The sequence below is a fragment of the Capra hircus genome, chromosome 23, assembly GCF_001704415.2.
Source record: "Capra hircus breed San Clemente chromosome 23, ASM170441v1, whole genome shotgun sequence".
Lineage (NCBI taxonomy): Eukaryota > Metazoa > Chordata > Mammalia > Artiodactyla > Bovidae > Capra > Capra hircus.
The window spans coordinates 13,281,334-13,307,474 of NC_030830.1; the positions used below are offsets into that span (position 1 = coordinate 13,281,334).

At 38.1% G+C, this 26,141-nt stretch overlaps 1 protein-coding gene across 5 annotated transcripts in view; it reads left to right on the top strand.

Moving 5' to 3' along the window:
• CDKAL1 (CDK5 regulatory subunit associated protein 1 like 1) overlaps window positions 1-26,141 on the top strand; it is a 607,581-nt gene that overhangs the window by 363,783 nt on the left and 217,657 nt on the right. For all 5 annotated transcript variants that reach the window (XM_018039026.1, XM_018039029.1, XM_018039027.1 and 2 more), the window contains one exon: window positions 7,036-7,202. In XM_018039026.1, coding sequence (XP_017894515.1) covers window positions 7,036-7,202 — 167 coding nt within the window. The remainder of the gene's footprint in view (window positions 1-7,035; window positions 7,203-26,141) is intronic.

Genomic DNA, 26,141 nt, shown 5'->3' on the forward strand with positions numbered 1-26,141 from the left:
ACACTAGTATTAAGAGGATAAACTTAATCTGCCTTATTGAGGCTTATTGCAGATTCTTGGAGACTGAGGAGTCAGATGCCTTATTTTTAGAAAACGTGTCATCCTTTTGTGGTGTTTAGTTTGGTTTTAGCTTTGCATTATTTCCAGATTCTTACGAAATTGTGGAAATAAACAATTTTTATATGATTATGACCTTTTAAAAGGAATTAAGTAGTTTTTGTTTTTTTTTTTTTTAGCAGCAACATTGTCAATCTATTCCAACAATTCTTTTTTTCCTGTGTATGACTGCAGTCAGATGTCAGTGTACTCTGGAAATACTGTCTCTTTGTTAACTCTTATTGTTAAAGCACTTAAAAAGATCATTTTAAAGTTTGGTAAATTTGTGGATAATTGATCCGTCTGAATTTACATGCACATGGGAAGTTTTACCTCTAAGTAAAAAGATGATTTGTAGTCACTTGTCATGGTATCCTGTAACCACTATCTGGTAATAAAGAACTCTAAGTAAGGATTGCTTACAAGTTAAACTATGCAACAAATGTGAAGTATTCAAGTTGCATTTTCATAGTGTCCAAAGAAAAGTGGTTTTGATATTTTCTCATTGCCTAGTGCAGAACCCAGTGCATTACTGTGTCCACTCTGCATGTATCCATGTGTATACATATATGTTTATATATACCTATGTGGGGACAAGGAAGAGTACTTTCAAATGTTAGCTGAATTCAACTTAATTACTCATTTTTATTGAACACAATCTTATTAATTAAATTGATTGGAACTGAAGTTTATTGAGGGCTTCCTGTGTGCTAAGGCACCATAATAGGTCCTCGGCATAAGTGTATTAGGAAGATTTTGCATCTCTGACCAGAAGATTCTTCCATCCTCTCAGGAGAGACAAGCAGTTAAACCTGTAATTATAATGCATTGTGGTATGAAATTTTGTACAAGATGCTGGGAAGCACAGGAGAGGAGCATCTCAATTAGCCTGGTTGGTCAGCAAAGTTTCCTGGAAGGGGTGTTCATTATGCAAGAAGAGTGAAGTGTATTTTAGACAGAGAGAACAGTGTGTGCCAAAGCATTGAGTTCTGACCACAGAGTTCTCCAGTGTTCCTCTTGCCTGATGTAGTGGTTGTATTGTGAGAATGTGAGGGAGAATATTCTTGATCTTAGAAGCTATATGCTGACATATTTAGAGGTAAAGTACCCTAATGTCTGCAGCTAATTCTCAGACGGTTCAGGAAGAAAAAAAGAAAGTTGTATTTGTGGATGTGGAGAAAGTGTTCACAAATGTGACAAGATGTCATTCTTCATCTGGGTGAAAGAGGAACATGCGTTTGTTGTACTGCTCTTGAAAATTTTCTTGAAATTCAACACTGTTCAAAATAAAAACAGGGCAAAAACCTTCAGGCCACTAATAAACCTTTTTTAAAGTTTACAAAAACAGTATAAACATAATTGAAGAATTAGCTCATCAATAACTATCTTCTTTGGTGGCCTGTTTGGGTATTTGTCCATGATAAATCATTGTTCTATAAAAGATAGCCTTGATTAGATCTGCTGTGATGCTTCTTTAATAAAAGTGTTACTTAAGCCCTTTTTATCTCAATGGAAACGTAAGATCGCTGAGTGTCTAATAGTAGGATTAGAAAGGACCAAAGGAGTTATATTGTCCAATTCACTCTTAAATGAATTAGCTAAATAAGTAGAAGGCTACCTGTGTGTATTATTACTTAGAAATGTTGCCATTGAAGCAATTTTCATGACCTTTCATATGATTAAACAGAGGGTCATATTCAATTCTGAATTTTCTTTAAGATAGTTTTTTAAGAAGAAAGAGCCCATAAAAGTCTAGTTCATATACACTGTGACCCTTAAAAGAGAGAATGGGGAATTAAGAGCAGAGAATGGAATGCAGACTCTCTGTCTATGGGATTTTTCAGGCAAGAGTGGTAGAGTGGGTGGTCATTTCCTTCTCTAGGGGATCTTCCCGATCCAGGGGTCAAACCCGGGTCTCCTGGGTCTCATGCGTGGCAGGCCGATTCTTTACCAGCTGAGCCATCAGGGAAGCCAAATAAAGACAACAAATAATGTATATTTAATTCATATTCCCCACGGGCCTATATTCCCTACATGGAGGAGAAAATGGAGCATGAAGGCTGGGATGGATGGTGAGAAAGACTGGGGAGCGGAATTGTAGGAGAAAGGGAAGGGCACGGCCGGCAGTGGGGAGCACAAGACACGGGGAGACAATGCGTCTTCTGAGGAAGGAAGGGGTAGCGGATTGTGAGGTGATTTTTTTCAGTATAAAAGTATAGTTGATTTACAGTGTTGTGTTAGTTTCTGGTGTACAGCAAAGTGATTCAGTTATACCTGTGTGTGTGTGTGTGTGTGTGTGTGTGTGTGTGTGTGTGTGTGTGTGTGTATTCCTTTTCAAATTCTTTTCCATTGTGGTTCATAGCAGTATATTGAATCTAGTTGCCTGTGCTATATAGTAAGCCCTTGTTGTTTATTTTATGTATAATAGTTTGTATCTGGTAGTCCCAACTTTTTGCTTTATCCCTCCCTCCAGTATCTTTCTCCTTTGGAAACTGTACGTTTGTTTTCTATGTCTGTTTTGTAAACAAGGTCGTTTGTGTCTTTAAGTTCCAAGTATAAGTGATATCATATGATATTTGTCTTTCTCTGTCTGACTTACTTCACTTAGTATTATCATCTCTAGGTCCATACATGTTACTGCAGATGGCATTTTGTTCTTTTTTATGATTGATATTCCATCCTATATATGTACCCCGTCTTTATCCGCTCACCTGCCAATGAACACACAAAGGTTGCTTCCATGTCTTGGCTGTGGTAAATAGTGCCGCAGTGAACAGAAGAGTGCATGAATCTTTCAAGTTACAGTTTTTTTCTGGATATGTATGCCCAGAAGTGAAATTGCTGGGTCATATGGCAACTCTGTTTTTGTACCAGTCTACATCCCTACCAATAGTGTAGGAGGATTCTTTTTTCTGCATGAGGTGGGTTTTTTGATATTATGTTTAGTTGATGTTGATTTTCTTACCATATAGTGCTAAGAAAACATCACAATTTGCAGTTTTTATATTGGTATAGTCTCTATTTTTAGAGACTACTCATATGGAATAACTGAAACAACTCATGATGGTGGAAATTTTTCCCAGTGATAAAGCATGAGCTACCAGAGAAATATCACTTCTCTGATCAGATGAAATCAATCATCACCCATATTTTAATATATTACAATGAAGCTCATACACAGGAAAATTTATAGTGAGTCATAGTCTTTTGGAATTAAGTTTTGGCAAAGTTTGTTTTTTCAGAAAGGATTTTCTTTATTTTGAGACTGTGTTACTGAGAACATTATCTTTCTTTTACTATTAACTTTTTATTTCTTCTACTTTTTCCATCCTCTGTCATCTCAAATTACTGTGGAGCAGAGATCAAAATCCAGCTGTTAATGTTGCTCTGTCTTCAGGGGAAAGAGCATTTCAGCTATAAGCTGATCTGTAATTACTTGGGTAAAATGATAATAAATTCCAATAACTAAACTTTTTAAAGGATTTTCTTTTATAAGATGCATTTCCTTTCTTCCTGGTATCTGCTTTCTTTAAAACCAAAATTAATACATCCAAGGAATGATAGATAATCTTATGAATCTAGTGTTTATTAGGAAAGTCAGGTAGACAGTAAGGAACATGAACAAAAGTCATTTTTAGGAAGAAAAGTAAGATATCTCCATGGATGCTTAAAAAAGACTCATTCCTGTCTCTTGAGTTTCTACCCACCACTTTCTTTTTATGCATGTATTTATTATTATAAATATGGAAGGATTTATTGGTGATTCACTTCTCTTATCTCAGTTCTTCCTGCCTCCGACTCTCTTTCATTTCCATGTTTGTTTTTCTGACATGTATCGATATTAGTTAAAATCTGTGTTGCAGTGTAGACTGGCTCTGTGTCACTGGGGTTACCTCATATGCACTTCAGGCCCCTCAGATTGCCCTTGATTTCCGTTTCTCAGGCTGTGTTCCGCCAGCATCCACCCCTGTCCACCATCACCGATAGGGATGTATATGAAGTCACCAGGGCGTCTGTTAGTGCCCCCTCACCAACGCCTGAGTAATAGCCAGTCTCAGATCACAGAAGTCTAATGATGAATCCATATCTGTCATGAGCTGGAAGAGCTGCAGGGCGCATAGTAGGTAAGGGCCTAATACATGTTTGATGGACAAATAAAGAAATAAATGTGCAAAGGAATAGAGCTCATAACTGAAGTCCTTGAGGAAAGAAGCTGTTTAGGCAAGCACTTCTGTCCATAAGTATAGCCAATTAAGTGTGCAGCTCGAAGCATGCATGCGTCCCAATATCCATCAGTGATTTCAGACTGCAGCCTTGGGTTTCCCTGGTGAATTCATATGCAAGCTGACCTGACCGGAACTGCTTGCACTATGAATAATCACAAGGCTTCCCAGAGGGCAGGGTTTCAGTGGCGGGGATTCCGCACCACAGAGCTTCACCTTTGCTATGAAATGGCTTTGTGTGTCCTAACGGTGGGAGGCACTCTCATTAGAATGAATGCTTGAAAGGTCACCTTCCAAAACCTGAACTTTCTGATATAAAGAGCAAAATCATCTTTGACAAAGTTGGGAATTGAATGAGCAAGGCACAGTTCTCCTCAAGTCCAAGGACTTCGTATTTTGCACATGTTTTCTCATTTCATTGTGTTTTATACCAGGTTGCTATTATATCAAGCATTTTAGCAGCCTTGATCTTGGAGGCATGGAGACCATTATTCCTGTTGTTGCTGACTTACTGCTACAGCTGCTTCCTCTTTCTGTGATTTAATTTGAAGCTTCAGCCCACCAGGGGGCTGTTGGTCCCCACCTATGCAGACTGAAGAGCTGGCTGCTGTTTTCCGCATGGCTATTATTTCCACCCTATTCATAGTGATTTTTCCCCTTCTATATTCATCTAGCAAACAGCAAGGCACTGTTCCAGGAACTTGCTCTCTCTACATAAGGCATAACATGGAACCATTTGGATGGAAAAATTATAAATTAAAATTATTCTGTTCATTTTAAAATATTCATATTGTGTTGCTCAAATGCCAGTAACTGGAAAATCATGGATAATGTCCTGTTTTTATAACCTCTTTCAGAGTGTTTTAAAATCCGTTTATGTTGTTACTTAGCCATCTCTTTTCCTGGAGTGGATTTTGTGATAAGATTTAAAAAAAAAAAAAAAAAGGTTGTATGAGTCCAGTGTCTGATGGCATATGTCATGTTAAAATACAGATGATACCACTAATTACAACCAGTCTTTTTCAACAGAAAAACACTCTGTGTACAGAGGATATTCATAAAATTATAGAACCACAAAGATAGCCTGTGGATATGCCAGATTATTTACTTTGAGGATAAAACTTTTTATTAAATGATTAAAACTAAGCAAATGTTTATTAATTTCTGAAACAACAAATTTAAATTAAGAAAAGACATATGCATAACATTACGGATTTTCAAATATGAGGTGTTAGAAATGTTTAACTGACTTTTAAAATGAAACTTGTTTTTAAATCTCTTCTTTAATTTGGGGAAACTAAATTTTATTTCTATCCTTGTGTTTTCCATGTTGTCTGGATGTGGGTAAGGATGTGCTTGTCTGAGAAAGAGAATCAAGTGGGGAAGAGTTAATATGTTTTTATGTCGGTTGATTAGTTTGTTGATAGAGTAAATATATCTCTTCTTCTAATGGAAAGAGCTGTGATTGGAGATCATAACTTCATGTATATTTTTCCACCTCTGTGTAACACATTAAAGAGAGTGAGGATCTTTCTTTTTTGCTTCTTTTTTCTGTTAAAGTTCACATTCACATAGAAACCGTATGTTTTATTTGTTGTCTCTCTTGGCTGGGAATATTTAAGTGTATTTTTTAGATTCTTCTGTCAACCAAAGACAATTTAAAATTTTAATTTTTCAGTCTCTTCCTAGAAACTTCTACTTTTGGTTCAGGCTGTAGTATTTGTTTGTGTGCCTTGTGTGTGCATCAAGTTTCTTCAGAAGCAACAAACCACATTAGCCTGAGCAAGTTTCACAGTCCCTTCTCACTGTCTGTTTCTGCCTTGTGAATCATTTGGCCTTATAAAACAGGCTAATCCTTTCATTGAGTATGCCTTCAGAAACATTCTGTGCACCCTACAAACTTGGGTGGCTCTTGCTAACTCTGCTTTATTTATTTTAAATAATACTAGGTAATCCCAAAGTATTTCCTTTCAATTTTTGGAAGACTGTTATTGCAAGCGGTAATGTTTGAAGTCAGGATCCTTTATAACAACAGTAGCAAGGAAACGTAGATACATTTTCCTAAAGTCCAACTGATGGAAAATAGGATGCAGTCTGTCCTATTTTTAGTAAACAGGTTTTCCCACACAGATGCTTAGTTCCTACAGCGACCAGCTTCTTTGAATGCAGCAATACAAGGCACTCTATTCTTAATTGAATAAAGAAAACAAATTGGCATAGTTACTGCAGGAGAAGTGGGTACCTCATGATGAATAATTTGTGAGTCCAACTTTAACTACACTTGACATTTTTCCTTAGGTCGCTGACAGACTGATTAGTGAGTTAACTGCTGATGGTACCTATTCTGTGGAGGGACTCTTTCAGTTCTGGGGCTTATGCTGTTCAATCAACTAGGTATCCTCTGTGATGGGACTAAAGCCTCAGTCTTGATCAAAGGGCTTTGGAGGAAGCATGGTTGAACTGATTGGCTGTGAATGTTAATCACTCCATAGGACGCACTGATAATTTACAGCATTGTTGTAACTCTCTGGTGTTCATAAAATGAACTTAATAACCCAGTGCCACCATGGGATAAGCTGCTTTTTCTCTGCAATTGAATACCCAGACTTGCCTGCATAATAGTGTTGAAAAAACCTGCATTAAAAAGAGTGAGCAGCTGTATGATGAAGGAAACGGCTCTGCAACAGATTTGTTAATTATCTCCTTTGATTCGCAGAGGGTGTTTGTGAGATATGGTTGACCAGTGAAGACACGGGGGCTTACGGCAGAGATATTGGCTCCAGCCTCCCGGCCCTGCTGTGGAAGCTGGTTGAAGTGATTCCTGAGGGAGCGATGCTGAGGCTGGGCATGACCAATCCACCCTATATTTTAGAGCACCTGGAGGTAAGGAAAAGCAGCTCATTTCCATGCTGACACAGACCTGAACCAACCCAGGCAGCGTGGCAGCAGCCTCAGCACCATCCCACGAGTTTCCTTTAAGACCACTTTCACATTTCTTTTGTGGTCCCACATTACCAAGAATGAATTGGGAATTTCAAGTCCCCTTTGTCATTCTGCACATCTTGTTTCTGTTTCCTCACCCTTAATTAATGTTGCCTAAGTTTTCTAGCATTTGCGATCTTGTCCCAGTTCTTTGTATCTTGCTTACAGTTTGCCCTTCAGTTTTCCAATGTGTTTATTTGCCTCAATCCCTCCATTTTTAACTCTTGTCTATTTCAGGACAGATAATATGGTGCATTGATTTTGCAACCAACTGTGAACATTGCATTATCTGAACTGCTGTTAGCCCTACCAGTAAGGATACTGTGCTGCAGAATTTAAGGATGTTTTAAACTCCATCCCTTTGTCTGGCGATAGTCAGGGGTGAAATGAGATCAAAAAGAGACACAGAGCTTCATGGTCTTCCACTTGGTTCTCTTGTGACCACTGTGAAAAAAGGAGTTATGATAATGTAAGATCCAGAGTCTTATTTTTATAACTTCCATGGATCAGGTTGCTTACCCTCAAGCAGCCTACTGTTAAATTAGGAAAATGGACATTTGTACAAGTAACTATGGTTGTTGTTATTGTTTAGTCACTCAGTTATCTCCCAACTCTTCTGTGACCCAGTGGACTTTTGCCTGCCAGGCTCCTCTGTCCATGGGATTTCCCAAGCAAGAATACTGGAGTGGATTGCCATTTCCTCCTCCAAACTTCCCAACTCGGGGATTGAACCCAGGTCTCCTACATTGCAGGTGGATTCTTTACCACTGAGACTCCAGGGAAGCCCAAGTAACTATGGTACTTGATGACAAATGGTACAATAAGTATGAGCAAAGAATATGGACAAGGAAGCAACCGTTTAAATGAAAAAGTATATGCTGGGATCCTTGATTTTTATTTGAGAAATAAATTATGCTATTAATCTCATAGTTGAGGACAAGTACTCTTGGAAAATCATGCATAAAGTGTAGAAACAAGTCACTTATATTTTTAATCAATTGTGTTCTTTGCAATAAGTTTGCACAGAAAAATGACATCGCAAAGTTTTAAAAGCAAGTATAGTGGCTGAAATTAAATGTGTAAATGCAAATAAATATCCCTGAATTGTTTCTGTTGATTTGGTTTAGAGGCATTTACCATGAGGTTGTTGCTGAAAAGTCACGCTACTATGAACAATCCATTTTAGAAATTCTGAAAACAGTTGATTGCAATCTGGTTGTTAAATATAAATATATAATGAAGAGATTTAGCAAGTTTGTTACATTTTCCCAGCAAGATCTTTTTAGTAACTGTGTGTGATTTATATGTTAACTGTGGTACTTTGGGCAGTGTGGGACAATTATGATTTGCTATTTAAAAATAAGTTGCAGGCATGTCTGTTTTTACTTAACTCTTTGAACTTGAAAAACCAAGATGATTCTCTGTAAAAAATCAAATCTGCTAAGAGTGGTCTTGCTGTGTTTGCAATAAATGTGAGCCATCATGAAGACCAGGGAGATGTGTTGGGTCTTTGGTGGGTAGGAAAAGAAGTAAGCCCTGCCAGTATATAGCTGATAACAGGCTAGTTTCTTTGGATTAAAAAAAAAAAAAAGATTAAAGATCAAGGGAACATGAGTAGCTACAGAGAAGTTCAGGTGGGGAGTAAACACAAGCGGAAAAAAATAATGTATTGGCTCTGAGATGAGTAACCTAATATCTCTTGGAAAAAATTCAGTCCTTTAATTAACTGCAAAATTGCAGAAGCTAATATTGCAGTTATAGCAAACCCTAATGCTCAGCACCTGGCATGATGATAGAGTTGTTGACCTCTGAATAGGTGCTCCAGAAGAGCTGCTAAATCAATAGGAGATGCCAAATGAGCTTTATACTTTACCTGGAAAAACAATAGGTGTTTAGTTCATGGATTGTAGTTAGAGTGAAAATAACTTCCAATTGTCATAACGTTGTTGTTGTTCAGTCACCCAGTTGTGTCTGACTTCACAATCTCATGGACTGCAGCACGCCAGGCCTCCCTGTTTCTCACTATCTCCTGGAGTTTGCCCAAGTTCATGTCCATTGCATTGGTGATGCCATTCAGCCATCTCATGCTCTGTCGGCCTCTTCTTCTGCCTTCAATCTTTCCCAGCATCAGGGTGTTTTCCAATGAGTCGGCTGTTTGCATCAGGTGACCAAAGTATTGGTCGTTACATTACCTTTTAAAAATGCTTGCCTTAAGATGCCTATAATGTTGGCCTTCCCTCCTACCTTCTCATCTTCACGAGGGCATTGTCACTGTCTGTCTCTCGATACCCCACCCAGTAGTGATTGAGTGAGTGGATTTCAAAGTGTTAACTTTCTGGCCAGAAGAGGCAGCACAAGATACCAAAGTAAATGAGCTTCAAGGGCTTCCATGTGTGAAAAAGGACATTAGGGAGGGGAGCCAGCCCGAGGGCGTCTCCGCCCGTACCCACAGTGCATTGTATTTACCCATTTTCCTCTTCCTAAGCTTAGACCACTCTGAAGAAATTACTTGATTTATCTAAAGTGCTGAAGAGAATTCATCAATTAGGAAAAGAAGAAAACAGAAGAAAAGCTGAAAACAGAGGGAAAAAAAATCCCAGTGAATGACAGATGATTTTTTTTTTTTTTTTAACCATCAGGATAGAAGGAAGCCACTCTTGAATAACTTCTCTGATGCTTTAATACCTTTATGGTGGGCATTCCTAGCATATTATATTGGGAGGACCCAGCTTTTTTGTGTTTCTGGAAGATGCTTCATGCTGCTGCTGCTGCTGCTGCTAAGTCGCTTCAGTCATGTCCGACTCTGTGCAACCCCATAGATGGCAGCCCACCAGGCTCCCCCATCCCTGGGATTCTCTAGGCAAGAACACTGGAGTGGGTTACCGTTTCCTTCTCCAATGCGTGAAAGCTACAGACTTTAATTACAGAACACTTCACTAGGTGGCTTTCCTTCCTCTTGGTTCTGTTCACTTCACATTACCTGACTCTTGAGATATTTTCTTAAACTCTTTTTTAACAGTTTTTTTTTTTTAATTGAACAGTTTAAAGGAAAAGTCATTTAAAGGAAAATACCAAAGTTTCTAGCATTATTTAAATGTACGGTGTGGAAAAACGGGTCTGTTGAAAATAAGATGTTATTAAATAATAATAAGTCAAATAAATTATTATTTCATATTTAAATATTATTAAATAATAATAAATGTTAATTAAATTTATTAAATAATTAATAATAAGATTTTATTAAATCTTCCCAGAAACAGAAGATATCACACTTAACATAGGATGTAGGTTTTAGTTTCTGTTGAGAGTCTAGCGTTATGTGTGGCACTTTATATAGCAGATATTGCATGAATGTGTAATAAAAGGAAAGGAGGGAGAATTCTTAATGCCTAACAGGCAGTCAAAGTTGAGTATCTGATTGGAACACCTACAAACCCTTTTTTTTTTTTTTAATTAATTTATTTTTTTTTTTACAAACCCTATTTTTAACTTACCGATTCTGTAAAGTACCGTACGGGATTCATTTTAAATGATGACATAACTGACAAAGATCTTATTTATACACATACACATATATATGTATATACATCTATATATGCATGTGTGTGTGTGTGTGTGCATAAAATGCTTGGTGGGAAAACACCCTAAAATTGAAGAAACATAATCTATGTAATCATTATTAATTTGAATATGAAATAGAAACTATTGATAAAATAGTAGATTAAAAAGCATTTTATCTCATATTAGATCTGTGATGCCTCTTCATTACTCACCATGTAAAGAAGCTCTTTATCATGACCTATAGGGTCCTGCCAGCAAATTTGGAAAACTCAACAGTGGCCACAGGACTGGAAAAGGTCAATTTTCATTTCAATCCCAAAGAAAGGCAATGCCAAAGAATGCTCAAACTACTACACAATTGCACTCATCTCACATGCTAGCAAAGTAATGCTCAAAATTCTCCAATTCAGCAATATGTGAACCGTGAACTTCCAGATGTTCAAGCTGGATTTAGAAAAGGCAGAGGAACCAGAGATCAAATTGCCAACCTTCGTTGGATCATCGAATAAACTAGAGAGTTCCAGAAAAAAATCTGCTTTATTGACTATGCCAAAGCCTTTGATTGTGTGGATCACAACAAACTGGGGGAAATTCTGAGAGATGGGAATGCCAGACCACCTGACCTGCCTCCTGAGAAATCTGTATGCAGGTCAAGAAGCAACAGTTAAAACTGGACATGGAACAACAGACTGGTTCCAAATTGGGAAAGGAGTATGTCAAGGCTGTATATTGTCACCCTTCTTATTTAACTTATATGCAGAGTACATTATGAGAAATATCAAGCTGGATGAAGCACAAGATTGCCAGGAGAAATATCAATAACCTCAGATAACGCAGGTGACACCACTCTTATGGCAGAAAGTGAAGAAGAACTGAAGAGCCTCTTGATGAAAGTGAAAGAGGAGAGTGAAAAAGTTGGCTTAAAACTCAACATTCAGAAAACGAAGATCATGGCATCCAGTCCCATCACTTCATGGCAAATAAATGGGGAAAAATGGAAGCAGTGAGAGACTTTATTTTGGGGGGTTCCAAAATCATGCAGATAGTGTAGCCATGACATTAAAAGATGCTTGCCCCTTGGAAGAAAAGCTATGACCAACCTAGACAGCATATAAAAAGCAGAGACATTACTTTGCCAACAAAGGTCCGTCTAGTCAAAGCTATGGTTTTTCCAGTAGTCGTGTATGGATGTGAGAGTTGAACTATAAAGAAAGTTGAGTGCCGAAGAATTGATGCTTTTTGACTATGGTGTAGGAAAAGACTCTTGAGAGTCCCTTGGATTGCAAGGAGATCCAACCAGTCAATCCTAAGGAAGTCAGTCCTGAATATTCATTGGAAGGACTGTTGCTAAAGTTGAAACTCGTAACACGTTGGCCACCTGATGTGAAGAACTGACTCATTGGAAAAGACCCTGATACTGGGAAAAATTGAAGGCAGGAGAAGGGGACGACAGAGGATGAGAAGGTTGGATGTCATCATCAACATGATAGACATGAGTTTTAGTAAGCTCTGGGAGTTGGTGATGGACAGGGAAGCCTGGCCTGCCGTAGTCCGTGGGGTCGCAAAGAGCTGGACACAGCTGAGCAACTGTATTGACTGACAGGGTCCTTAAGATGCTTCTTTCATCCTGTTTGCTCTTCCCTTTGCTACCCTTACGATGCCTCCAGTGTGGCCTGTATTTTTTTTAACCCATTTTATACTCCTGCTATTTTTACTTTAATTTTTTTTATATTTCATACTTACCATATGACGACTTTGGGTAGTAATGTTAGTCAGAATTACTAATGTTTGCAACTGCATATATTGACTAATATATTCCCCTAATATGTGCTCCTATGGCATCTAGTAAGAGATATTTTCCCTCTATTTTTGCTTTCCTGTTGATATCGCTAAGATAGCAATGCTGGCATACTCCTCTTCAATGAACTCTGACCTTCTAGATGGAGTGGCTTGTGAATTTGATACTCTTGAAACTGCATCACTTAGTTTTGCCCTCTGGGTTGTGGGTAGCCCACAGGTAAGGTATTATGTTACCTCAGACTGACCAGTTGGTGCTAGTGGTAAAGAATCTTCCGGCCAGTGCAGGAGATGCAAGAGATGTGGGTTCAATCCCTGAGCTGGGAAGATCCCCTGGAGTAGGAAATGGCAACCCCCACTCCAATATTCTTGCCTGTAAAATTTCTTGGGCAAAGGAGGCTGATGGGCTAGTCCGTGGGTTTGCAAAAGAGTCGGGCACAACTGGGCGAGTTAACAACATCTTCATTTTATTGGCAGAGAAGCCAAGTCTTAGAAAGCTTTAATAATTGCCTGTATTACATAAGTGATTAGCAGCTGTCTGGTCTCTAATCTCCTCTGATTCTAAAATATTTTCTACAGTCCTGCATCTTCCATAAGACCTTTCCCAATAATTTCCAGTTTCTTTCCTTGCTTTGTCAGACTCTGTCCAACATGTCTGTGTCGGCATTTGTCATGGGGCAACATGATTCCTTATTTACACATAAATCCAGCAGAAGTGTTCTCATCTTTAGGGAGAGGCTGTATTGTTTCTCTTTGCGTTTCAGCGCCACGGAAAACATGTACCTGATAAGTGTGTATGGAATGATGTGCTGGCTGTCACTTTACCTGCTGTTTGACTACGTGTCTTACTCTTTCATATCAGGGCTGAGCATCTGGTTTTGGAATAGTTTGTGGATGGTTGTCATACATGCTTCTCATTGTGGGTCACCCTAGTGTGAAGAGGCACTAGGTGGTGGGGGGAAACCCACCTAAGTGGTATGCTTTAGTTATTTGCCCTGCTAACATATCATGGTGACAGTTCATCTCTTTTGAACTACCTAGAGCCAATGAGTTCATTATATGATTACTGAACTTGTTGATTATTTAGGTTTTTAGCTTCTTTCTTCTCTTTCCTGCCTCTTAGCTTTCACTGTTTTTTATCACCTCCATCAGAGAAGTCAACAGTGGATGGTCAAGGAGGAGAAATTAAAACCAGGCAGTTTGTCTTGCTCTTTATTTTATGGGTTGGCTGATAGGGAAAGGATATGAAAGCTGTTGACCAGTAAGGGATATGAGGATTATCTGTGAATTTGATTTATCTAACCTATCCTGGTTCTCCTTGTGTTACAAATAATTTAAAATAACTTTTATCTTCCTTGAAGATGCCTGTGTGTCTTAAGAGTCTTATCAGAATTTTGGTGTGCCACTTACAGCCTGGTCCAGAGAGAGCAAGTTGATTAATCTGGAGGACATATGCTTTTTATTAAGGACTTTTCTTATGTTCGGATTATGAATAAAGCAAATTGGTTACTTTTAAATTTATGTCACTCTGCAAAACATTGCTGAAAAGTATTGCCACCCATATTTAACATTGATTACATTTTAATCAGCTTGATTTAAAATGTATAGTTTTTTACAAGATTTATATTTAGTATATTTGTTATATGTATTATATAATGTAAGTTTAATCATAGTGATATTTTAAGTATTCCATCCGTTTTTGATTGAGAAATCTTGTAGTTACTACAAGACAGTTTCCTGCTACTCTTGATTTTTGTATATTTTATTTACTTCTATTTAAAAGACCTTACATTTTTATCTAATTGTTGATTTGGCAAAGTAAATTTATCTGGTAAAAAACAGTAGATATCTGTCAAGGACTTTCGCTGCGTGGTAATTTATAAACATTAACAATATGTTTGGCTTGGTCGACTTCTGAAAAATGCCTCATAGTTTCAAAATAATAGCAAACTCAGTACCTGCTGTGCTTATGTTTCATCAAAACAGTACAGAATTTCCAGATTGAAGTGAACAGTTCACATGTGTCTTTAAACCTTTGGATTTTTCCTTGAGATTATATTTTGCAGCATAATAGAAAAATATGCAAACAGATTTTGTGCTGTTGTATGCAAACCATTTCACCCTTTCCGTGACTAGAAGGGCAAGGAAATGAAAAGGAGAAATGTTTTATTTCTGCAGTCCACTATAGCTTTAGAGTCTTGTCAGTGTGGTTTGATGTGACTGTTGGCACCCAGCTCTCTACTAATTAGAATTACCAGCACTTTACTTCATTCTTAACCTGCCATTGATTTGTGACTGGATTTCAAGAGATCAGTGAAACTTCTGAAACTGGAAACCAGAGTTTGTGCCTCTGAAAATTTAGGGGGAAGAGGCCTTCATCAATTATTAAAAGGATTTCCATATCCTTAATAAAGAGCTCGTCAAGCCAAATTCTGAGAGCTGGGAGCAGCCCTCCCAGATAAACGGGACTTGTGCCCCAGTCCTGTTTGCTGAATGACTTGAATCCTGGTAAAACCAGGAAATAAATTCATTTATTTATGAAGGCACTGCTTGTATTTTTAAAATTAATTTTTATTGGAATATAGCTGCTATACAATATTGTGTTGTTTCTTCTGTACAGCAAAGTCAATCAGTTATCCATACACCCACTGTTTCTCAGATTCTGTTCCCATATAAGTCATTACAGAGTACTGAGTACAGTTCCCTGTGTTATACAGTAGGCTCTTATTAGTTATCTATTTTGCATATAGTAGTGTTTGAGTGACTAAGTCTCATAACAGCACGCAGGCCAGAGGACCCAGAAAAGAAACGAGCTCATAAAAAGTTAGACTTGATCTCAACAAATAACTGTTGCTATCCTCACAGCCACAGACTCATCAGTTTCATCAGAAATTTTATGTTTATCATCTCAGGTATGTTTTTCCCAGGGGGAGAATGAACTATTTTGTGCATGACTGTTTCTCATGTTGAAAATATTATCTCTGTCTTCTTGGGGAGAACAGTGGAAAATCCATATTTTAAGATTCTGTTTATGTGGTGGTAATTTATACAGCGACTCACCCTGTGGGCCTCCCGGCCGCCCTTAGTTTCTGAATGACCAGATAGCTTGGGTTGGAGTGTACACTCAGCAAACGAATATAAATAGATTGGTTTTGGTTATCACAATATGGTTTAATCCACTTGGTGATAATATCATCTGAACTTTGCAACCACTGATAACATTTTTCTCTTGCCATTGGCCTGAATTTTTACGTATTGCTCATGAAATCTAGTGACTTATTGACAGTCATTCCCCAAAGAGATGATCATTTTCCTGAGAGGAAAAAACATAGGGATAAAACGTAGGATATGTATTTATATATCCTTTAACGAAGCAGAACACTTTAATATGTCAGAATTGTAAATATAATTCTAGGATACTGGAAGCCTGGAAATTTACATATTTTGATTGTGGCATACAAAATATTCCTGTTTCATCTTTTAGTATTCTGGTGTACATCTCAGTTTCTAAAGAAGGGCATTAGATATGTATATGCTTTAATTTGCATCTTAAAAGGCATTTCACATTGCCATTTCCCTGAATCCTTAATTTCACAGGAGTAGCTGAGAAGGCTTCCATGTCACCTGTCAAAATTTGTATAGTTCAAACTCCACAATACACCATCTGTGGGCTTTATCTTCCTCATTAATTTAGGAAGTCAGTTATGCTCAAACCATTGAGAAAAGCTGCCTCTGACTTTTCCTTCAACAGCACAGAACATGGCTAACACATAAGGCATTTGATGTAATTTTTCTTTACACCTCTCTTTGAATACTAGGATCATTTCTGTATTGATTTCTTTGCTCTGATAGCCTACGAAAGGCTACCATTGCTAATTCAGCACTTAGTAAAATGAAATCTTCATATTTTATATCAGGTGGGTAATGGAATTTTCACGTGATTCATGGTGTAGAACAGAAAGGTTGGTAATGAAGTTAATGGTTCATAGAAGAATTGAGAGACATTATGCATATTTTCCAGAAATAGTTCCTTAGTTTGCTTCTATTTATTTTTAATCTACTAAATTGTTTGTTGTTTTTAGATCCAGTGTGCATCTGTCCTTTTTCCCATATCTTCCTTTGCCTACCACAAAAATAATCCACATGAAAATGTTAGGCTTTCACATTTTAGGTCCAAAATTCTTTAATGTCATTTAACAGTAAATGATGATTGTGTCCTAAATTGGAAACATAAGGGTTCTTAAACTATTAAGAATGCCTTTATTTGAATGTGTTGAACAGAACTATCAAGTAGATAATGAGCATGAGTGGTATATGTATAATAAATCATTGTTAGCATTGGTGGGTGCTGCACGTGGGCCAGATAAGTCAAACTGTTTAGAGTAATATTGAAAGTTCTCCAGTTGTTCGTTAGTTTAGGGGGGCAGAAATCCATTCTGTCTCTTTATAGCTTGTATCTTTCTCTGTTTTTCAAATTGCTGTTAGAAGTCTGCTCCTTGTAAAGCCTTCATTAGAGAATATATTGTTGATAAATCTATCTCTAATATGTGGCAACAAAGAAGTAACTTTCATAGTTATGTGTTAAAATATGTCTAAAAAGCAAGCTTTACATCAGCTTTTTATTACATAGTCATATGAAATAGCAGCCTAAATCCTACTTGGTTGAAATTTGAAACATTCATCTTTTCTTTCATTGTCTGCTCTATATTCATGCTTCTTTTTTCCATCTCAGTAGATCTTGTTTTTTGTTCCTCTCTTGCTCTATTACTGTCTTTGTTTTAGCTTCCTAAGGTCACTGTAACAAAGTACCACAAATCGGGTGGCTTAAAATAACAGAAATCTCTGCTCACAGTTTGGGAGGCTAGGGGTTCCTGAATCAAAGTGTTGTCAGGGTTAGTTCCTTCTGACCTGTTCTCTCTCCCGGCTTCTGCTGGTTGCTGACAGTCTTTGGTGTGCCTTGGGGGCAGGTGGACATATCACTGCAGTCTCTGTTTCCATTGTAACGTGGTGTTCTTCTCTGTGACTAAACCGCCTCTCCTTTATAAGGGCACCCGTCATTGGGTTAGAGCCCACGCTAACTCACTGTGCCTTCAGTTAAACTTGATTACATCTGCAAAGACCCTGTTTCCACAGAAGCTCATTTTCATAGGTTCTGGGGATGATGATGTCAAAAATGTCTTTTTGTGACTCACAGTTTAGCCTACAACAGCATTCTTTTGTGGTAAATACATATCCTCTATGTGCCATTTGAATTTATATATTATTATCTTTAAAATTACTTTCTCAGTTCTTACTTTGGTATTTTAATTTATAGTAGTCTAGTTTAGGCTAATACCAACTTTGCAATAGGATGCACAATTTTTGCTTCTATATGTAGCTCAATTCTCTCTCCCCTTCTTTATGCTGATGTTATCATACACAACCATATCTTTATAAAATGTACATGTATCTACATATTCATAATTAATACTTCATGCATTTGTTTGCAGAGATGGCAATGGCACCCCACTCCAGTACTCTTGCCTGGAAAATCCCATGGGCGGAGGAGCCTGGTGGGCTGCAGTCCATGGGGTCGCTAGGAGTCGGACATGACTGAGCGACTTCACTTTCGCACATTGGAGAAGGAAATGGCAACCCACTCCAGTGTTCTTGCCTGGAGAATCCCAGGGACCGGGGAGCTTGGTGGGCTGCCATCTCTGGGGTCGCACAGAGTTGGACACGACTGAAGTGACTTAGCAGCAGCAGCAGCAGCAGTTGTTTAAGTTAGAAAGACAAAAATAAGAGTTACAAACAGAAACTACATTTATATCATCTTGTATATTTACCTTTACCCGTGTTCTTTCTTTCTTTGTGTGGATTGGAGTTTACTATGTAGTGTCATTTCATTTTGGCCTTGGTGGACTCTATTTAGTATTTCTGAATTGGGGTTCTTATCAAAGTATTCTCTCAGTTTTTGTTTATCTAGGCATGTGCTAAGTTGCCTCAGTCATGTCCTACTCTTTGCAACCCTATGGACTGTAGCCCACCAGGCTCCTTTGTCTATGGGATTCTCCAGGGAAGAATACTGGAGTGGGTTGCCATGCACTCCTCTGGGGGATCTTCCTGACCCAGGAATCAAGCCCACATCTCTTATGTCTCCTGCCTTGGCAGATGGGTTCTTTACCATTATCGCCACCTGGGATAGCTTAGCTTTTTGTTTATTTTTGAAAGATGGCTTCTTTGGAGAGAGAGTTCTTGGTTAGCAGTCTTTCAGCACTTTATATTTGTCTTTCCACTACCTTCTGGCTTCTGATTTCTGATATCAACTGTTAATCTTATTGAGGATCGCTTATTCATGATGAGATACTTGTCTCTTGCTGTTATCAGTATTCCCTTTTTGTCTTTCAGTGGTTTGTGAGATCACTAGGTATAGATCTCTTTGAGTTTATCCTGTTTAGAATTTGTATAGCTTCAGGGTTATGCAGATTAATGGTTTTCCTCAAATTTCTGAGTGTGGGGATATAATTGTTTCAGATATTTTTCTACTTTTTTATAATATATTTGATGGTATCTCACAGATCTGAGACACTATTAATTTTTACTCATTGTTTTTTTTTCCTCTCTGTTCCTCAGACCGAGTAATCTCAGTTAACCTGTCTTCAAGTTTGCTGATTTGTTTCTTATGCCAGCTCAAATCTGCTGATCCTACAGTGAATTTTTAAATTTCGTTTCTTTTGCTTTTCATACCAGAATGTCTTCTCATTATTGGTATTCTTTATTCAGTGAGACATCATTCCCATGCTTTCCTTTAATTCTTTAAGCATGATTTTCTTTACTTCTTTGAAAGTCTTAATCAGTCAATCGTGTCTCTCTTTGTGACCCCATGGATTGTAGCCCATCAGGCTGCTCTGTCCATGGAGTTCTCCAAGCAAGAATACTGGAGTGGGTAGCCATTCCCTTCTCCAGGGATTTGTCCCGAACCAAAGAATGAACCCACGTCTCCTGCATTGTAGGCAGATTATTTACCACCTGAGCCAGCATGTTAAAATAATGATTTAAAGTCATTGTCTAGCAAGTCCATTATGTGGGCTTTTGCTGGGTGAGTTACTGTTGATTGCTTTTTGTGTGTGTGTTTTTCATGCTTCGTAATTTTTTGTTGAAAACTAGACTTGTAAATATAATGTGGCAGCTCTGGAAATCAGATATTCTTTACTCCCCAGGATCTATTGTTGTTGGTGGTGGTTTAGTGACTTTTTAAAAATTCAGTCAAGTCAGTACTTTGTTATATGTGGCCAGTGAAGTCTCTATCAAATTAAAAGCTTAATAGTCAACTAATGATTGGACAGAAATTTCCTTAAATGCCTAGAACCAATAAGTTTCTGTCTTTGAAGAAGAGCCCTTTATGCATACTGGAGCATCCTTCAGCACTCAGGTTGCTTACAATTCCTGTTTGTGTAAAATCTCAGACTTAGCCATAAGTGAGAGCAAGGGCCTTCTCATGTCTGCTGAGTAGGTGCATAGCCAGACAAGCACACGTCCTTGTGCATGCACACAGCCTTCTAGAGTCCCAGGAATATGTCAGTGTGTTTCAAAACCCCTTCTGGACATCACATTCCCTCGCTTTTCCTTTTTAAGCTTTTTGATTTGCTTATTATTTGCTCTGTTATTTGCAGCCCCAGGCAGCCATGATGTTAAGCAATTGCAGCTGATTATTTTTGACAAATGCCCCTGGGAAAAAGGCTTTTCTCACTGGGTGAGTGCCAGGTCAGGTTAAATAAGAAATCCATGTGAGTGGAGTCTTCCATGAAACCACGACACAGGTCAAATGGTGACCGTTTTTCTGGGAATGGAGTTTTGAAGGAGCTCCAACCCTCTTCTGCCCCCTCCAGTGGCTGCCGCAGCTGCTGTTTTTCACCATGATTAAAGATTGTTGGTTTTTAAGGCCACCACAGAACTGAGGAGTGGGAGGTGAGAAAAGAGCCGGTTTAAAATGCCACGTAACTCTGTGTTCTTACCAAGAGTGCTCCACTTTTCCTGAATAAACACTCCTCAGGTTGCTGTAAGCCTTTCAGTTAATTTCCAGAGTTCTAGAAAAAAATTGATTCTGACCATTTTTGTCACTGTCCTCATTGTTTTTTATGGAGGAGAGGCTTTTCAGGGGTCTTTACTTTGCCATCCCTGCTGATGTCAGTAAATATTGTTTATACCTTAAAATGGGCTGCCTCTGTGTCTGTCAGGCCAGGAGTGTATGGGATTGGCTCAAATTTCTTCCTTAATTTTTGTGTTCCATGTTAAAGGTGCCATCAGCCACTTATGGTTCCATCTGCCCTTGTGAAGCTTGTGAGGAGGAACTCATGTTATTAGTAGGTTATTGACTGCAAAAGGTCACTATTAATTGAGTCTCTCAGTGGCCTGTAACAAACAACAGCCTCACAGAAGGCATTTTAGCCACTAAAATGCATCCCTCATTAGATACTCATAGCTGTGGGCATCAAACAGGAAAATGTCGCTTACATCTACGGAACCTTGCCTGAGACATATGGTTGCCCCCCTGTCTTTTTTTATTGATTCTTTTTCTAAAAACCATATGAAATATTACTCTGTTATATATATTCTAATAGATCAGCCTCCAAATCACTTTCCTGTACTGATGAAGCTATTGTAAATCTCTTCTCATGAAAATGCTTCATTTTCTTGATACATGATATTTCCATATATGTTCCATCCTCTGGGTCATCTTCCAGAAAGCTTTGTGCATCAGTTGACTAGGTATTTGTTAATTCGAAAGAGGTTTGCTGTTGATCTGCTTTACTGAACTGGGAAGATATCAAACTTAGAATTAAGCTGTATGCTATAGAATTTGCAGTGAAGCACTGGAAAATATTGGTAATTTGCAGATATGTAACTCCTGAAATTAGCGAGTCATTTTGAAATTTGCAGTGCGTTGTTTTACTGTCATGAAAGTAAACATAGGTTTTAAAGTTTACCAAAATTTTTGTTGAAATATCTTTATGATGTTTTCCTTTGTTATCCTTCTAGCTGAAAGGGACATGACTGAATTGAAATGTTCACAGAAGTAGGAGACCTGAGTCTGAATCAGTTTGTCATTGATCTGGGAAATTAGTTGAATCTTGATCACTCTATTTACATTTCAGTCTTTTTGAAAAGGGAACATCATTTTGAAGGGATTGAGATGAATGAGATAAGATTGAAATTTTTCCATTTGATCTCTTTAATTCTGAGCCTTCTAAAATCTTGGCAAACTCATTTTACTTGATGTGACCTAGAACTTAAAAACGTAGCATTTCAGAGAATTGCTGGAATTCCCTGGTGGTCCAGTGATTAGGACTCCATGCGTTTATTGCTGAGGGCACAGGTTCAATCCCTGGTCAGAAAACTAAGATCCCACAAGCTGTGTGTTGCAGCCAAAAAAAAAAAAAAAAAAAAGAAAGAAACCCACAAAAAAACAAACAAAAAAAAGCCAAAGAAATGTGTCATTTCATCATTCCATATTTGGTATGAAATAATCATCCTAATACTTTCTTTGACGGTTGTATCATGTTTATATAAGCCTGTGAATGAGAGGCCTGGATCACAAAAGCTTTCTGATTCTGTAGTTAAGTGTGGGGAGTCACTTAATTTGTATCCTCTGTCTAACACCTGAGAAAGAAACATGGAGCTCCTCACTTGCAAGTGTTTTTCATGCTGCAGATGATACAACAGAAAAATGGAATCTGTAGAAAACCATATCAAGAAGATCTCTCTCTTATTGAAGGAATAATTGTTCCATAGACTATTCTGGTTCCCTACTTACAACCCTGGAGAGGAATTGTGGATCGTTTAGGGGGCTGGCGCCATAAGCCGTTGGGTATACCGCCAGCATTCACTCCCAGTCTTCCTGGGATTGAGGCACTTGACCCCATGGGCTTCCAGGCCAGAAGACTAGAGTGGGTAGCCTGTCCCTTCTCCAGGGGATCTTCCCAACCCAGGGACTGAATCCAGGTCTCCCGTATTGCAGGCGGATTCTTTACCAGCTGAACCACCAGGGAAGCCCATGGGGTTGCAAAGGGTTGGACCTGACAGCGACTTTCACTTTCACTCTCTTTTCTCTTAGTGTTCTTTTACAAATCTCCCAGGGCACCAGCCACTCTTCTTTTGTGTACAGACCTATCTGGGTTAATTGCATTTACCAAATATGGTGCTTTATACAGGTTTAAAGGTTTGTGGCAACCCTGCATTGAGCGCCTATCAGTGCCGTTTTTCCAACATCATTTGGTCACTTCATGTCTCTCTGTCACATTGTGGTAATTCTTGCAATATTTAAAGCTTTTTCATTATTATATTTATTATGGTGATCTGTGATCTTTGATAAATCTCTTTCAAAAAGATTATGACTTGCTGTAGGCTCAGATCATTGATTAGCATTTTTTAGCAGTATTTTTTAACTAAAGTATGTACACTTTTTAGACATAATGCTGTTGCTGCTGCTGCTAAGTTGCTTCAGTCATGTCCGACCCTGTGCGACCCCAGAGACAGCAGCCCACCAGGCTCCCCCGTCCCTGGGATTCTCCAGGCAAGAACACTGGAGTGGGTTGCCATTTCCTTCTCCAGTGCATGAAAGTGAAAAGTTAAAGTGAAGTCGCTCAGTCGTGTCCGACTCTTTGCGACCCCAGGGACTGCAGCCCACCAGGCTCCTCTGCCCATGGGATTTTCCAGGCAAGAGTACTGGAGTGGGGTGCCATTGCCTTCTCCCAGACATAATGCTATTGCCCACTTAATAGACTACAGTAAAATAGAAACATAACTTTTCCCACTCTTTTTCCCTTCCCCCCCCAACTTTGAGTTATAACTGGCACATAATATTATGCAAGTTTAAGGTGTACAACGTGATTTGATTCAAATAGTGTTGTGAAATTCACCACAACAAGGTGAATTGACGCATCCTTCACATAACGTAATTACCACTTTGTTGTTGTTCTTGTTATGGTGAGAATATTAAAGCTCTGTTCTCAGAGTAGATTTCCATGATATAATACAGTATTGTTAACTGTAATTGCCATGCTGTGCATTAGATTCCTAGAACTTAATTCCTCAGAGTCCTTACTATTTCTGTAAAGAAGTTGTCAAAATAGAGCAGGAAAATTAATAACCTACTTCTGTTTCTCTGCTCTTCTATACTTGCAGTTCCTTTTTTGCCGGGTGATGGGAGGCTGTGCTGTGTGGCATGTGGGATCTCAGTTCCCCAACCATGGGGTCAAAACCTGCACCCCCTACAGTGGAAATGCTGAGTCTTCCACTGGACCACCAGGGAAGTCCTGAACTTCCATATTTGTATATAATCCTGGATGTGCTGCTGATTTGTGTGGGGCACTGAGGGAATTTTTCACATTTCTCTGGGTTTTGATGTTTTCATGTATCAGCCGGGGCATAATAGCAGTTACCTATACAAAGAGTATTGAACAGTGTATCACCAGTACTCTATGGGATGCTATATAAATGTAGAATTTTTGTTTTAGTTGGATTAGAGTAACATTGGCAGAACAATGAACATCTTAGAATAGTATCTAACCTACAGAAGTACTAATAGTTTTTAGCTATTAACATTACCATTATTATATCAGAGTTTTGAAACTTTACCTTAAATCAATGCATCAGATCAGAAAGTACTTGTTCTTTTTCTGTATAAAGGTGTCGTTTGGATCACACATGTATTTGCTAATCAGAAATCTCACAATTAATAGAATAAACTGAAGTATAAGGTCCTCATGGGGAAGGAGAAAGAGATCTAGTGGGGGAGTGAAGCGGGATTCATTTGGGAAGTGAGAGACTTTCCAAGGGCTCTGGGGGAGGAGTGGCTTGTAGGTAACTGGTAAGTATGAGCAGAGATGGAGGGATGCCATTGGTCACCTGGGCTCTGCAGTGGTGCTGCTATCTGTCATTGCCCACCAGAATGTCTACAAGAGTCCCACATGTTATTCTCTATATTGGGAATTTGTTACTATTCCATTGTGTGAAGGGTTCCATATTGTGAGTATATCATAGTTTGTTCAGCCATTTTCCTGGTGAACACTAGGGTGGTTTTCAGATTTCAATTACTGTGAAGAAAGCTTACATGAACATTATCATATGTGTCCTTTACTGAACCAATGTATTCATTTCTCTGAGGTATATACCTAGGAGGGGTATTGCTGGGCCATCGGGTAGACAAATGTTTGGCTTTGATAAAATTACCAGCCTTGTGTGAGAGTTGTCACTATTTGCTTAAATAGACTTTTGAATGGCAAGACCCTTCAACAGGTGGCCTAGTATAATATTCCCCCTGTAAGGCTAGTAGTTTGGAATTGGTTGTGAGTTGATTTTCTGCAATAGGTACTTGATGGAATGCCTATTCAAGAGAATTTTTAAAAATTTTAATGTACAGGTTTTATTTATGTTAAATATGTTTATATGATAGCAGATTCAATAATTGAACCAAATATTCTATTAGAATGCCTTTTGATATAATTTAGTTTAAACTTCCTCTCATACAATACAATTTAGATTTATATTTGAGAGGACACTGCTCTGAAAATCTGAAAATCTTGGTTCTAACCCTAATTCTAGCACTATATATCTGTTTGACCTTAGGCAAGTCATGTAACCCCTTTAAATCTTCCTAAAGAAGTAGTAGAGACAGAATGGGAGTTTGATTTATATATCACTTAGTTTCCTCACTCTATGATTTGTTTAATATTGTCACTTAAAGTTATTATTATATTCTGTATTAATATCTAAATAATAAATTAATGACCTAACAGATTAGTTTTCATTAACTCAAAGAATAAAAGTGGTTATAGGCTCAAAGACATGGGAAGTGACTCTCAAATTTTCGACTGCTGAGACTGTAGGATTTAGTAAACCAAAAATGTTAAGTTCTTAAAAAATAAAATGCCAGCAACTTTTCTGGCAACTGCTTTGGTTTTGTAATATGTCACAGATGTGCCTACTCCGCTACTACATAATCAGAATCCTAAAGGAATTTCCACATATAACATTGCAGAGGTTCAGCTTTGGACTGGATTTTGTAAAGTCAGCTTAAAACAGATTCAACTCGTCTATGGTCCTTCAGATTCTACCTACACAGATTCAGAGTTTCACATGTGGCTAGTATTTTTCTTACAGTTACTAGTAAGTGCCATAGTGTAGGAAAAAGGGCAATAGCTGTTTCTGTTCTGATTAAAGGTAGAAATTTCCTTTCACAGTCTTGCCATTTCAGAATTTGATTCTTCTATTACATCCAGATGGGACTAAAGGAAGCCTTATATTGTACTTTTTCTTACTGAAGAATATATAATTACACTGAGCAATGCAGAATACCTTGTGAAAATATAAACAGGAAACAGATGTTAAGTTAGACATACAGATAACTATAAAGTTGAGCTGTATCCGAAGAGTACCATATTTTCATATTCTCTTTGGGCTATAAGTTAATAATTATATTACTGAGTGATGACATGTTATATA